This window comes from Paramormyrops kingsleyae, chromosome 25 (assembly GCF_048594095.1).
Source record: "Paramormyrops kingsleyae isolate MSU_618 chromosome 25, PKINGS_0.4, whole genome shotgun sequence".
Classification (NCBI taxonomy): domain Eukaryota; kingdom Metazoa; phylum Chordata; class Actinopteri; order Osteoglossiformes; family Mormyridae; genus Paramormyrops; species Paramormyrops kingsleyae.
In genome coordinates, this window is record NC_132821.1 from 8,064,466 (window position 1) to 8,079,541 (window position 15,076).

General features: G+C 42.1%; 1 protein-coding gene across 1 annotated transcript; it reads left to right on the plus strand.

Annotated features, from left to right (window-relative positions):
- The first annotated feature begins 7,434 nt into the window (after window positions 1–7,434).
- Window positions 7,435–13,276, plus strand: LOC111859245 (uncharacterized). Its single transcript, XM_072707796.1, has 12 exons — window positions 7,435–7,515; window positions 7,675–7,781; window positions 7,918–8,086; window positions 8,165–10,007; window positions 10,661–10,779; window positions 10,925–11,047; window positions 11,169–11,234; window positions 11,432–11,520; window positions 11,693–11,798; window positions 12,498–12,603; window positions 12,768–12,823; window positions 13,063–13,276. Exons 2-12 carry the CDS (start codon window positions 7,762–7,764, stop codon window positions 13,150–13,152), a joined length of 2,787 nt encoding a protein of 928 aa, XP_072563897.1. The 5' UTR covers window positions 7,435–7,515; window positions 7,675–7,761; the 3' UTR covers window positions 13,153–13,276.
- Window positions 13,277–15,076: the final 1,800 nt, after the last annotated feature.

The following is a 15,076-nucleotide window of genomic DNA, read 5'->3' on the forward strand; positions in this document are numbered from 1 at the left end:
CCTGCTGATAATAGATGTCGAGACCAGAAAGGAGTGCGAAGCACAAGTACTCATAAGCCCTGCTTGCCCCGTAAATCTGGTAGGGAGAGATGTAATGCAAGCATTAGGAATAGGCGTGGTGCCAACCCCAAATGGAATGAAGGCCATAATAGAGGAGGATGTTTGTGTGTTACAAGGACATAACACCCCAACCTATTATTGGTCCTTAGATTTAGGAGACACGAACCAAACTAGAGAAATGTTGAGGAAAACTAGGCAGCAGCAGAAAGCACCACAAACGCAATATATGCTGAGTGATGCGCTGCACGTCACAATAAGGTACAAAACAGTACCAGGGCCAGACCCAGCATATGACGCCTTGTTCCATGCACAAACTGATAAATGCATTACGGTCCCATATCTGTATGTGGACACAGTAAATGGGTTAGCAGCAGCATCCGTCACCCTGACGAATAGGCAATGGAAATTGCTTCTAGAAGACACACCACACATTTCTCTTTCAAAAGGGAAAAAGCATAGATGGAAAGATTTGGGACAGTTTGTGAGCTGCGCATCACACCCAAAACTTAAATATACGACGCAGCCAGGGACAGAGTGGAGCTATAACGAAACACAAAACATATGGAGATTCCCTTTGGGATGGCGAGTGCCTGTGACCCCTGTCACACACATGGAGGACCCAGCCTGATTGATAGCTACGGTTGAGAGCCCAGAGCTGTCAGTAATACCTAAAGGGCTGTGGTCTTCCTCCCCCACTGATGTAGGGCTAGTAAAAGACTTCCCACCATATAAGGTACAGATACGAACACAACAAGAACCGATAGTGAGACAATATCCATTGAAACCCGAAGCTGAAGCCGGAATAGCACCGGTGATACAGGACATGTTGAGGTCAGGGATCTTGAGAGAGGCACCTGAGGCTACTTGCAACACCCCCATATTCCCAGTGCAGAAAGGTCAAACGGGAAAGTGGAGGATGGTGCAAGATTTAAGGCCAATAAATAACATAGTTCAGCATGCGGCACCAGATGTGCCTAATCCACATTTACTGCTTAACTCCCTTACGGGAGACAAGAAGTGGTTCTCAGTGATAGATTTGAGTAATGCCTTTTTCTCAGTGCCACTACATGAGGACTCGCAACATTTATTCGGGTTCACCTACAAAGGGAAGAAGTATACTTACACTAGATTACCGCAAGGTTTTTCTGAAAGCCCACACGTGTACACAATGGCCCTCCGCTTCTCTATGCAAACGTGCCCAGTGCTGGAACACAGCCAAGTATTGTTGTACGTGGACGATATCCTAGTCGCAGCTGATACTAAGGAACATTGCCGGCAGACGACCTTGGCTGTGCTCCAACATTTGTACAAGACAGGACATAAGGCCTCGAAAGAAAAGCTACAATATTGCCAGAAGAAGGTCATATATTTAGGTCATTATCTTACGGGGGAAGGGAAGGCGCTCCTAGAAACTCGTAAGCAAGCGATTAGAGAGGCGCCTAAACCAAGGACAAAGCAACAGATGATGTCCTTCCTGGGACTGTGCAATTACTGTAGGGAATGGTTACCAGACTATGCAACCTTAGCACAGCCTTTGCAGGAATTAATATATGGGAAGGAGATGACACTAAAAGATCAAATACAATGGACCGCCAAGGGAGAAGCAGCATTTGAGAAACTGAAACACATGCTGCAGACAGATGTAGTCTTGGCCTTACCAAATTATGAATTGCCTTTCATGCTATGCGTAGATGCACAAGAAGGGTATATGAAAGCTGTTTTAACACAACCGTTTGGAACTAAACACAGACCATTAGCGTTCTACTCTAAAAGACTAGACGCTGTGGCAGCAGGGTTTCCAAGCTGCCTGCAGGCATGTGCAGCAGCAGCGGAAGCAGTGAAAATATCAGCAGAGCTAGTGTTATGCCACCCCCTGACCCTGAAAGTACCACATGCCGTATCGCTGATATTGCTCCAGACACCACTACCCTTCTTAACGCACGCTAGACACCTGACCCTGGTCTCACTTCTGCTTTCACAGCCCAATATAACCTTGCAGAGGTGTGGACCATTAAACCCCAGCACCCTCCTGCCGTCTCAGGCAGAGGGAGACGCGCATTCTTGTAAAACCATAATAGAAGAACAAACAAAACCCCGAGCTGACATCTCTCAAACGCCCATACCCCAGACTACAGTCCTGTTCGTGGACGGGTCTGCATCTAAAGATCAGTATGGAAAAAACAGAGTAGGGTATGCAGTAGTAACCCAAGACAAAGTGATAGAAGCAAAGGCGTTGCCGCCGACATGTTCAGCACAAGCTGCAGAACTGTATGCCGTCATCCGAGCCTGTGAAATACATGAGGGGAAAGAAATTACGATATACACAGACAGTCAGTACGTTTTCTCAGCAGTGCATCATCATGCAGCTGTGTGGAAAACGAGAGGATTCAAGACGTCCCAAGGGACCACATTAACTCATTCGGCGTTACTACTAAAACTGTTAGAAGTCGTGCAGAAACCAAAACTACTAGCACTCTGCAAATGCAAAGCGCATCAGGCCAATGAAACTGAGGAAGCGAAAGGGAATGCTTTCGCTGATCAAACAGCTAAGGAAGCAGCCCAAAGCGCACCGCTCGAAGAGAGCGATGGGCTCTTCCTCATAGAAACTAATGTACTACGAGACGCGCAGCAGAATGCCCCAAAGGCAGAAAAGCAGAGATGGACAAAAAGGGGGGCACAAGAAAAAGATAATGTGTATGAAGTGGACGGGAAGCCAGTCCTTCCGCGGAGTCTGTATAAAACAGCAGCTTTAGTGAGTCATGGGAAGACCCATGTCTCAACAGGAGGGATGGTACATATAATACAACAACACTTTTACACAATAAATTTTTCTGATTTTGCAAAAAACTATTGCAGAGCGTGCATGATTTGCTGTAAACATAATGCACAAGGGAACATGAGACCTAAGCGAGGCCAGTTCCCCATGCCGGAGCAGCCGTTTCAAGCAATACACATGGATTTCATAGAATTGACGTGGTCACAAGGTGCAAAATACTGTTTGGTAATAATAGACACCTTTTCAAAGTGGGTAGAAATATACCCAGCAAAACGCTGTGATGCAATCACAGTAGCTAAATGCTTAGTGGGACAATTCTTTCCGACATATGGAATCCCCGAAATAATACGATCAGACAACGGCTCACATTTTGTAAATAAAGTACTAGACTTATGCTCACAAGCACTAGGATTTACACTAAAAAATCATTGCGCATACCACCCCCAGAGTGCAGGTCTAGTGGAGCGAACTAATGGAACAATAAAAAATAGGCTAAAGAAAACCATGGAAGAAACAGGCAGACCATGGCCAGAATGTTTGTCACTAGTGAAACTATGGATGCGTATCACGCCTGCGGTCAGTGGACTGACCCCCTTTGAAATAGTATACGGGAGACCGTTTCCGTTGATAGGGGAAACCACTGACGTAGGGAAGGCAGGACATGAGCAAACGCTTGCGGATTGGATGAGCAGACTGCTCGCTAAACAAAGCGCTCAACATCCTAGTAATTTGCCAGAAGCATCTGTGTCTGTGTTACAGGATTCCGTGAAGCCTGGAGATTGGATACTGATTAAAGTCCTACAGCGTAAGGATTGGACTACGCCCCGGTGGGACGGACCATATCAAGTACTCCTGACAACACCCACCGCACTGAAGATTGCGGAAAGACCGTCGTGGATTCACAAAAGTCACTGTAAGCTCATAAAGCCCTTGCCAGACGCCTCACTCGCGGAGTAGCAGTGGAAGTCCGCTACAAAGGCACGAAATACAATAGGTTTTCGCTGTCTCAACCCGGTGAAGAAACCAACTGAACTGCACTCCTTTAGGATGGCTCTGACAGGGTGTTCTTGGTGGGCTAAAGGTCTGACTGCAGGTCTTTTCGTTATACTAATAATACTGATATTACAATTTGGAGATGAGAATGTGGATGTAGGGAAAAAGTGGACCCCGGATGGGATTCACCTCACCCGTATAAACGGAGATGTACAACATCCGTTCCTACAGAATTACTGGTACAGATATGTACATGACGCTGTGAAACAAAAGAATCTGTCTAACTGTTATGTTTGCTCTGTCATGCCACACCACAGTGAAGGCCCAACTTTAACCGGGAAACCTATGAACAGATCCCAGGCTAAATGTGCTTCCTCATTCGGAGGCGTCGGATACCAGCACACAGGTATTAAAATAAATGACACAAACCCATATGCCCCAGGGATCGACAATAACACTTGTGATCGACTATTTTGGATAGACTTCAAGGTCACCAAGTCCAATAGTTCATTCCCGTTCCCGGTCCTTATGAATAAAGACCCGAGAACATTCAACCATACTATGTGCTATGACCAAATGAATGGCACAAACCCCCTAGGTAACACCACAAACTGTGATCAAATTGCTGTTTCAGGTGAAGGAGCACCAGTCAACATGTCAGGCCCCAGCAATGGGTCCTACTGGGTGCAAGGCGTAGCCTGGTTGTGTGGTAGCCGTGCTTATTTTGTGTTACCACCCGGCTGGTACGGAGTTTGTGCACCCATTTATGTTTCAGATCACACCTATGTAATAAGTACCGAGGACACAACTAAACGACGTAAACGCAGCACGGAAGAAACCGTGAAACAACATGATAGCGTGTGGGGAACAGATGTCCCCGACGATCAAAAGTTGTGGTCCGAAGGGAAGAAAGTAATACTTGCCTTGTTTCCACAAGTAGGAGTAGGAAAACTACTGCTCCGCGTAGAAACTCTGACCTACAGATTAGGTTTGTTCATGAATGCTTCCATAATAATAGAGCAGCAACAAAATAAAGAATTGGATATAACCCGGCAGATGGTGATACAGAATAGAATGGCACTAGATCTCCTCACTGCGGCGCAGGGAGGGGTGTGTGTATTACTGAATCAAACCTGCTGTACTTATATTCCTGACAATGTACATTCTTCCAACATGACGAATGCCTTGCAAAAGCTGAAAGATCTACGGACGGTGATGACCGAAGAAAAGAGCCAGCAAGGGTTCTCGTGGTTGTCCTGGTTCACCACCGGAGCATGGTGGACCATTCTGATGAAAATATGTGCACCATTTCTGATGTTTTTTATATTATTTTTCTGCTGTTGTATCACTGTGATTCCATGTTTGAAAATGCTGATTAATTCTGCTCTACATTCCGCGTTTCGAGCTCAAGACAATATGTTGTTGTCCCTTACCGACAATATGGAGATGGAAGAAGAGCCCGGAGCGGTGTAACTCACAATGACGGACGGTCCGAAAACCTAAAGGGCGTGGACCACTCCTGAAGCTCGAGGGGACCCTCAGTGTGATTCTGCTTTCTTACAATTAACATGATAAACAGGAGGGACTGTTAGAGTGGAAAATGTATTACTTTTATCATATTAAGTATGTGTGTTAGCAATATGTAATATATATGTATCAGCCCCTGCGTCTAGAGACAGGGCAGAACAAAGTGGTCCCTAGACGCCAAAAGATGAGAGAACAGGAACTATAACTCTGGGTGGGGGATAGGCTTGTCAACATGGCCAAGGAGGCCTACCCTGGGTTGTGTAGCGTTTCCTGATAAACCTTTGTCTGTAAAGGTACTAGCAGTATTAACAGTTTAAACTACGCCCCATGTAAGCCCCTCCCGCCAAGTATAAATAAAGAAGCCAAGGGACTGCCCGGTGTGACACTGAACTGAGGCGCAGATACTGTCTGTTGCATCTAAGTGAGTGGGCACCCTTGCGCAAGTAAAAGATAAGAAGTGTGCTGTCTCTTTAAGTCCTGAGTCCAAGAAGTGCATGTGTGGAGTGGCAAGCGACAGCGCTTCCTCCACATAGGTGAGGGTGAGAGGGGGTCAAAGCTACGGCGCTTTCCTCCAGCTCCCCAACAGTTAGCTAATGTCCGTGTACTGTTATTTCTGCATATATCATGATTTTTTCATGTACATGTCGGCGTAAAAAGTGATGTTTAGGCATAATCTCCTAAATATTACGTAAATTGGACAAATTAAAAGTAGACTGCCGTCTGGGATTTTTTTTAGTTACCCTTTAAATTAATATAGTGTGAACTACGTAGGCCTACTGCAAGTAGCCAATTTGGCCTGACATTTTTTGTCTGTGCTGGCTTCCCAGTAGAGCTATATTATCGGAGAAAACATGTTTCCCAGATTTAAACTAAAACGTGTTACCTTCAGTTACTATGAAATTCGATAATGGTACCTTAATTATTATACGCTATAGTAATTGGCCAAAAAAGAAGGATAATTTGCTATATATTTGTTTAATTACTAGATAAAGTGATATGTTTTAACTAGAGAACAACACGTGAAAATGCAAAAGGTTTATGTTTTGTAATGGTCATAATTTTCTTCTCAGTATGACATCATAAGCAACAAAGATTAAACAATAAAAACTTATTGAGGTCACCTATAGAGGTGCTGTTTCTGCACAACAAGAATAGACAAGCATACTTTACTAAAATAGCCTATTATTTCCTTAAGAAATGTACTTCTCTTAACACTGTAAATTACCAACAATAACACCAACAATATAGTAGGTCTTCATTAATGAACAATTGCTGTTGTCTCAATGACAACTTTATGTAGTATTGTTTAAAACTCAAAATGTCCAATATATGTGACTTAAATATAAACACACTTATTTATGTTACTATGTTAAAATGCAACGCAGTCAAGTCTGTTAACTTTTATGGTTATATTTGAGTGGCTCATATTTCATCCCTGGCATTTTTGGCTTCTTACAGATGGCCAGTTGTTTTATGTCCGCTACAAAGGGACAACTAAGTCCCTCAGGGCGAAGGTTTTATGTGGTCCTGAAGAGGCAAATGAAGTCTTTGTAGACTTCCATGCCAGTAGTGGAGGTGCACACTGCGGACAAAAAAAAACAAGGGAAGCAATTTCTCAAAGATTTTATTGGCCTGGGATGTCAGAGGACATTAGTTTATGGGTCTGTATGCACTTACACCCGTCATACATGTATTTGGTGTAATAGAAATAATTGGCAAATTGGATACCATCTTCAACTGTCTTTTTGTCTGTCAGGTGAGTCAGTGTGTGCAGTGCCAGGCCAGCAACATCACAATAAAACAGGAAGTGGCCTACATTCCCATCAAGGTGAAAATGTTTATGATTTGCTTTTTTAATCTTTGCCAATTTAAATCTAAGGACAGTTATTTATTTGACAATCAGTACTGTTTTTACTTGTTTTAAGGTAACCCAGCCATTTGAATTAATTGGAATGGATTTGATTGGAAAGCTGAAAACCACGTCAAAAGGAAACCAGTACATTTGTGTACTGGTAGATTATCTAACAAAGTGGCCGCAGGCCTATCCTTTAAAAACCAAAAGTGCAGCTGAAGTCACTGAGTGCATCATTAAGTTTTTTTATCAATTTGAAGCACCAAAACGAATTCTGACTGATCAGGGCAAGGAGTTTGTCAATGAGGTAAGTACAAAAACCTATATACACGCATATACAGACAAAGTTCTTATAACAAAATCACAAACTATGAGGTACAAGTGTTTATTGTTTTTATGATAGATACATATACATAAAGTGTATATGTATATTTTATTAATGAACCAACCATATTTATTATTCCAGATAAATAAAAATGTCTGCAAAATCCTAAACATAAAAAGGAGTCTCTGTGCTCCATACCACCCACAGACAAATGGACTTGTCGAGAAGATGAACGGAACAATCCAGAGGTATAACGTCCATTTTATACATTCTGTGTTTTATAAAATAATTGTGGATGAAGTTATTCTTGATATGTAACTTTTTGACACATAAGACAATATGGCATTTTTATGATTGTGACAATTATATGAACTGTATTTCAAGAGCCCTGTCTAAACTTGTAAATAAAAGACCAGAGGAATGGGACAACCATCTTGATGCAGTCATGTTTGGACTAAGAACGAAGTGCCAAGTAACCACCAAGTATTCGCCATTTTTTTTGATGTTTGGCCGAGAGGCAAGGTATCCCTCTCAAATTCCATCAGAATACAGGGTAAGCTCAACTTATATTATTTAAATAACTTCTGAGGTCTTTATTTCAATTTTTATGATAATGTTAAACCTTTTATAGGTGGACAGCAGTGTGGAGGACAACTTGTCTGTGGAGGAGGTGACAGAGGGCATCCTGAAGCTGGATGAAGTTCTCCAAGCTGCCATCACAAATACGAGCAGTAAACAATCAAAACAAAAGAAGAGGATAAAGGAAACCAGCAGCCCTGCTTTTCATGTTGGCATGAAAGTGTGGCGATTAAATGTGAGAAGCCAGCAGAGGAAAGGGGGCAAGTTGGATCCTAACTACCTTGGGCCCTACACCATCACAGCCATTGTTGATAAAAGTGCCGATCTTTTGGACAGCCAGGGAGTCACAATACCCAAAATCAACACTGATCATTTGATTGAGTACAAGGAGGAGCACCCACGAGTTCCACGAAAGTGTTCCTTGGACTCTCCTACCATCTTATCTGAGCCACCTAACACCACTACCTCCTCTGGGCCGTCCACTACCTCTGCTGCACCATCCACTACCTCCTCTGGGCCATCCACCACCTCTGCTGCACCGTCCACCACCTCCTCTGGGCCGTCCACTACCTCCTCTGGGCCGTCCACTACCTCTGCTGCACCATCCACTACCTCCTCTGGGCCGTCCACTACCTCCTCTGGGCCGTCCACTACCTCTGCTGCACCATCCACTACCTCCTCTGGGCCGTCCACTACCTCCTCTGGGCCGTCCACTACCTCTGCTGCACCATCCACTACCTCCTCTGGGCCGTCCACTACCTCCTCTGGGCCGCCCACTACCTCTGCTGCACCGTCCACCACCTCCTCTGGGCCGTCCACTACCTCTGCTGCACCGTCCACCACCTCCTCTGGGCCATCCACCACCTCTGCTGCACCGTCCACCACCTCCTCTGGGCCGTCCACTACCTCTGCTGCACCATCCACTACCTCCTCTGGGCCGTCCACCACCTCTGCTGCACCGTCCACCACCTCCTCTGGGCCATCCACCACCTCTGCTGCACCGTCCACCACCTCCTCTGGGCCGTCCACTACCTCTGCTGCACCATCCACTACCTCCTCTGGGCCGTCCACTACCTCCTCTGGGCCGTCCACTACCTCTGCTGCACCATCCACTACCTCCTCTGGGCCGTCCACCACCTCTGCTGCACCATCCACTACCTCCTCTGGGCCGTCCACTACCTCTGCTGCACCGTCCACTACCTCTGCTGCACCGTCCACCACCTCCTCTGGGCCGTCCACTACCTCTGCTGCACCGTCCACCACCTCCTCTGGGCCGTCCACTACCTCCTCTGGGCCGTCCACTACCTCTGCTGCACCGTCCACCACCTCCTCTGGGCCGTCCACTACCTCTGCTGCACCGTCCACTACCTCCTCTGGGCCGTCCACTACCTCCTCTGGGCCGCCCACTACCTCTGCTGCACCATCCACTACCTCCTCTGGGCCGTCCACTACCTCTGCTGCACCGTCCACCACCTCCTCTGGGCCGTCCACTACCTCTGCTGCACCGTCCACTACCTCCTCTGGGCCGTCCACTACCTCCTCTGGGCTGTCCACTACCTCTGCTGCACCGTCCACCACCTCCTCTGGGCCGTCCACTACCTCCGCTGCACCGTCCACCACCTCTGCTGCACTGTCCACCACCTCCTCTGGGCCGTCCACTACCTCCTCTGCGCCGTCCACTACCTCTGCTGCGCCGTCCACTACCTCCTCTGGGCCGTCCACTACCTCCTCTGGGCCGTCCACTACCTCCTCTGCGCCGTCCACTACCTCTGCTGCACCGTCCACCACCTCCTCTGAAACACCTACCACTTCCTCTGGAGCACCCACTACCACAATCCCTGGGCAAATGACCACCACCTCTACTAGTCCAACAGTGGACCCCTTGATCACCAAGAGTATGTGTCAGACCACTTCATGTTAAATTTTACAAATCATAACAAGTACATCAAATAAAGCTAATAAAAATATTTTATTATAACAATAGTTAAAACATCTCCGCGACCCTGCATGGAATAAGCAGTTTCAGAAAATGGTTGGATGGATGGAGAATTAAAACATTTAAATCAATTTTAATTCCTTCAACATTTTCTTCTCATAATTGCCAAGCTTACATTGATATGAATTATAATTTTTTTCATTAGTCATACATGTAAAATATTACAGAATAAAGTAATATTACATTTACTATAGGAATAGATTCAGTAATAACAACAATCATCCATCTATCCATCATCCTGAACGCTTTTGCACTTAAGGGTCACGGCAGTGCTGGAGCCTATCCCAGATGTCACTGTGTGAGAGGGAGGGTATAACCTGGATAGGCCCCAGGCTATTGCAAGACTGACATGTAGAGACAAAATGTAGGATTGATTTATTTACCAAAAAGTTGCAATATGTTTCTAGCCTTATTCGTCATGGTTATATTTGTAGACAGGGAACCAAGAAAATGTTAAAGTATCATAGTGAAATTTGGAAGTCCTGTAGTAATATAATATTACACTCAAGACTTTAAGACAAATAACTTTAACTGTTTTGTTACATTTTACAGGTGTGAAAGATGCATGGGGGGGAAAAAATATATACGTCCTTCTATCAAAGATTGGACCTTACAAAGTATTCTACGCAGACATTTTTAAGACAGCTCCACAGAGACACATAGAGAGTGAGGTGAGGTATTGACATTTCATATATGTTTAATGTATATGTATTCTAACACTATCATTTTTTCATTAAACATCAGTCGAGGCATAACGTCTGTTCTGTATTTTGACATGTCATTTGGATGTTTTGACCTGGTGTATTTTCATGACAGGTTATTAATGCATATCTCACCCTCCTGGTGAGAAACTTCAACAAAGAAAGTGCACAAAAATCCATTTTAATTGATACATTTGAGATGACTGGGATATGGGAAAAGAAGAAACCCAAAATTAAGGTAATAAACATCATTCCTTTGTCAACAATTTAATTTCCATACCATGTCAAAATTATTTGCTGTTTTGTTTTTGTAGTTGTTATTACTTTGTTTTGTAATTTTGTAATTTTTTATGTTCCAGGTTGACCCAGGATTGTATAAGTACATTGTGGGGGTCATCAATCAAAATCATCACTGGATGCTTGTGGTAATATATATATATATATAAATATATTAGACTGTATGTACAATCATTCACATGTCATAATTATGGTATATGATATTTTGAAATGGCATTTTTAGTCCAGGGTTTACAGTATTGGTCAGAAATTGTTAATGCATTTATGTGGCACACAAACAGGTCCTACATAATGATGTAATTAATTGCAACTCTAACATGTGTAGGTGATTATACCAGGAGAGAGGAGAAGCCTTTTTTTAGACCCATTGGGGGAAACTAAGGCAAAACTAAAACACTGTGAGGACATCACACGGTAAATATTATTTTATCTCCAATTTTTGTATAGAAGAAGGATAACACATCTACCAGAACATAAACTTTGTGTGTAACATCTTTGTTTTACAGAAAAAGATAAATAAATATTTATTTTGACTTCAATTCAGTGATCAGTATAGAACTCTACCTGTGTACCATCTGTATTTTAGTTCATTTATGAGGCAAAGAGGGCTGAATCCATCCAGATGGGCATGTGATACACTGCCTCACCCACTTCAACAGGATGCCTCTTCCTGTGGGGCCTTTGTATTGAAGGTATGTATGACAGCAAAATGAAGAAGAATAATTGGATTTTAATGCAAGAAACAATTGATTCACCCGGGTGCATGTTGAGAATGAGGAGCATGACAAAGGACACATTCTATACCCCAAAATGGCACAGTATAAGTTAAAGGTCATTTCAGGCCTCACATCACAGGGACAGTTTCTTCTAGTAGCCTCCATAGCAAGGACTGAGGTCCAACAATGACACATACACCACACATACTACTACTACTGCAACAAATGAATTCATCTGCTCTTTTTTACATTGCAAATCTCAGGGCATGCCTCTGTACTGTCTATATTTATGACTGTTCTCTTTATGACTTATTGTGTGTTTTGTAATCTCCATTTGTTTATCACTACTATTACTAATAACTGACCAACACACATTTCTTGTATTCCAAACATGCTTTGCAAACAAACAATTTCTGAGGAAGATTCTGATGTAAAATCACTTTTAAAAGATTTTGACCATTTGTGTAATTATTAAAGGCACAGTTAAAATGCTCTAATAAGGGCAACCCTTATGGGTTACTTGGCACTCATTAAAGCTTTGTTACGTTAAGGTAACAAAAAAAGACTAATACTTTTTCTGCAACATGTAAAAGATGTTTCAACCACTATTGTTACCAGCTAGTGGGCCACATACAATAATTCTAACTTGTTTAAAAATGTATCATTTATTCACAGTTTGCTGACTGCATCTTGCTTGGTTGCTCAGTTTCATTTGACAATTCATCCTCAAGCATGAATGCCACAAGAGAGGAGATTGCTGTATGTCTTCTTCAGAATACAGGTTAGACTTCTTATTAGGATTTTTTACCATAATTATTTGTGAAGCGGCTGGAGGCAAATGTATGTTACTGCGTTCACTCTACTCTACAATTCAAAATTGTATTTGTCATGTAAAAATTGCTGATCATTGTGAACTTGACGATATTATACCCTTTTTTTTTGTAGAAGACCTGACTGACCTGTGTCATTTCTGTGGGGAGCAGGCTGGTGACACTAATTGGGTAAGTGGTTATGTTTAACATGGTCCTTCTCCAAAAATATGTGGCTTTAAGACACTTAAAATTTGAGTTTTCACTTAAAAGTATGGCTTTTCAAGAAACAATAAAATCTTGTGAAATTACACAGTAAATGTAAATTAGTTTGAAAACATCCAGGTGTTAAGTTGAGTGATTATGAACAATTTTGAATACTGCCGTGTGACTATGTCAATATTTTTTTCTTTTTTCTTTTGTCTATACAGATTGGCTGTGACATTTGTCCAAGATGGTACCACAGGGGCTGTGTCAACAATCCTAGAAAAAAGCAGTTCATTTGTGAGGCCTGCCAGTAAAGTCTATTCTTCACCCTGGTGTCTTGTACATACTGTATATTAGTTCTTTTTGCATGTATATAGTTTTTTATATTTTGGTCCTACAAGCATCTATTTTTATTTTAGCACTAAGTATTGCAAAATAAACACGTTGAAAGTAATACAAAGTTCTGTTTTGATTTATATTTTTTTGCTTCTATGTTTTTTGGGGAAATATTAGGAAAACCCTATGTCCAACCACATTTATCGAAGATAAGAACACTCCTTAACTTAAGAAATCTAATCCTGTACATACAACCCAGAAGAGTGTAAAGAAATTAAAATCAGGCAGACAGAGCCATTTAGTAAAGAGATATTGACTGTAATCACTTTTTGGCAATGGGTGAACTGCATTGTACACTGGTCATATGGAGATGTTTAAAGTGGTAAAAATGGGTTAGTTGTTTAGTAACCTGTAAATACAACCCAGAAGAGTGTAAAGAAATTAAAATCAGGCAGACAGAGCCACTCAGTAAAGAGATATTGAGTGTAATCACTTTTTGGCAATGGGTGAACTGCATTGTACATTGGTCATATTGAGATGTTTAAAGTGGTAAAAATGGGTTAGTTGTTTACTAATCATGTACATACAACCCAGAAGAGTGTAAAGAAATTAAAATCAGGCAGAAAGAGCCACTCAGTAAAGAGATATTGAGTGTAATCACTTTTTGGCAATGGGTGAACTACATTAAACTGGTCCTATAGAGGTGTTTTAAGTCATAAAAATGGGTTAGATGTTTACTAATCATGTAAATACAACCCAGAAGAGTGTAAAGAAATTAAAATCAGGCAGACAGAGCCACTCAGTAAAGAGATATTGAGTGTAATCACTTTTTGGCAATGGGTGAACTACATTAAACTGGTCCTATAGAGGTGTTTTAAGTCATAAAAATGGGTTAGATGTTTACTAATCATGTAAATACAACCCAGAAGAGTGTAAAGAAATTAAAATCAGGCAGACAGAGCCACTCAGTAAAGAGATATTGAGTGTAATCACTTTTTGGCAATGGGTGAACTACATTAAACTGGTCCTATAGAGGTGTTTTAAGTCATAAAAATGGGTTAGATGTTTACTAATCATGTAAATACAACCCAGAAGAGTGTAAAGAAATTAAAATCAGGCAGACAGAGCCACTCAGTAAAGAGATATTGAGTGTAATCACTTTTTGGCAATGGGTGAACTACATTAAACTGGTCCTATAGAGGTGTTTTAAGTCATAAAAATGGGTTAGATGTTTACTAATCATGTAAATACAACCCAGAAGAGTGTAAAGAAATTAAAATCAGGCAGACAGAGCCACTCAGTAAAGAGATATTGAGTGTAATCACTTTTTGGCAATGGGTGAACTACATTAAACTGGTCCTATAGAGGTGTTTTAAGTCATAAAAATGGGTTAGATGTTTACTAATCATGTAAATACAACCCAGAAGAGTGTAAAGAAATTAAAATCAGGCAGACAGAGCCACTCAGTAAAGAGATATTGAGTGTAATCACTTTTTGGCAATGGGTGAACTACATTGTGCATTGGTCATATTGAGATGTTTAAAGTGGTAAAAATGGGTTAGTTGTTTAGTAACCTGTAAATACAACCCAGAAGAGTGTAAAGAAATTAAAATCAGGCAGACAGAGCCACTCAGTAAAGAGATATTGAGTGTAATCACTTTTTGGCAATGGGTGAACTACATTAAACTGGTCCTATAGAGGTGTTTTAAGTCATAAAAATGGGTTAGATGTTTACTAATCATGTAAATACAACCCAGAAGAGTGTAAAGAAATTAAAATCAGGCAGACAGAGCCACTCAGTAAAGAGATATTGAGTGTAATCACTTTTTGGCAATGGGTGAACTACATTAAACTGGTCCTATAGAGGTGTTTTAAGTCATAAAAATGGGTTAGATGTTTACT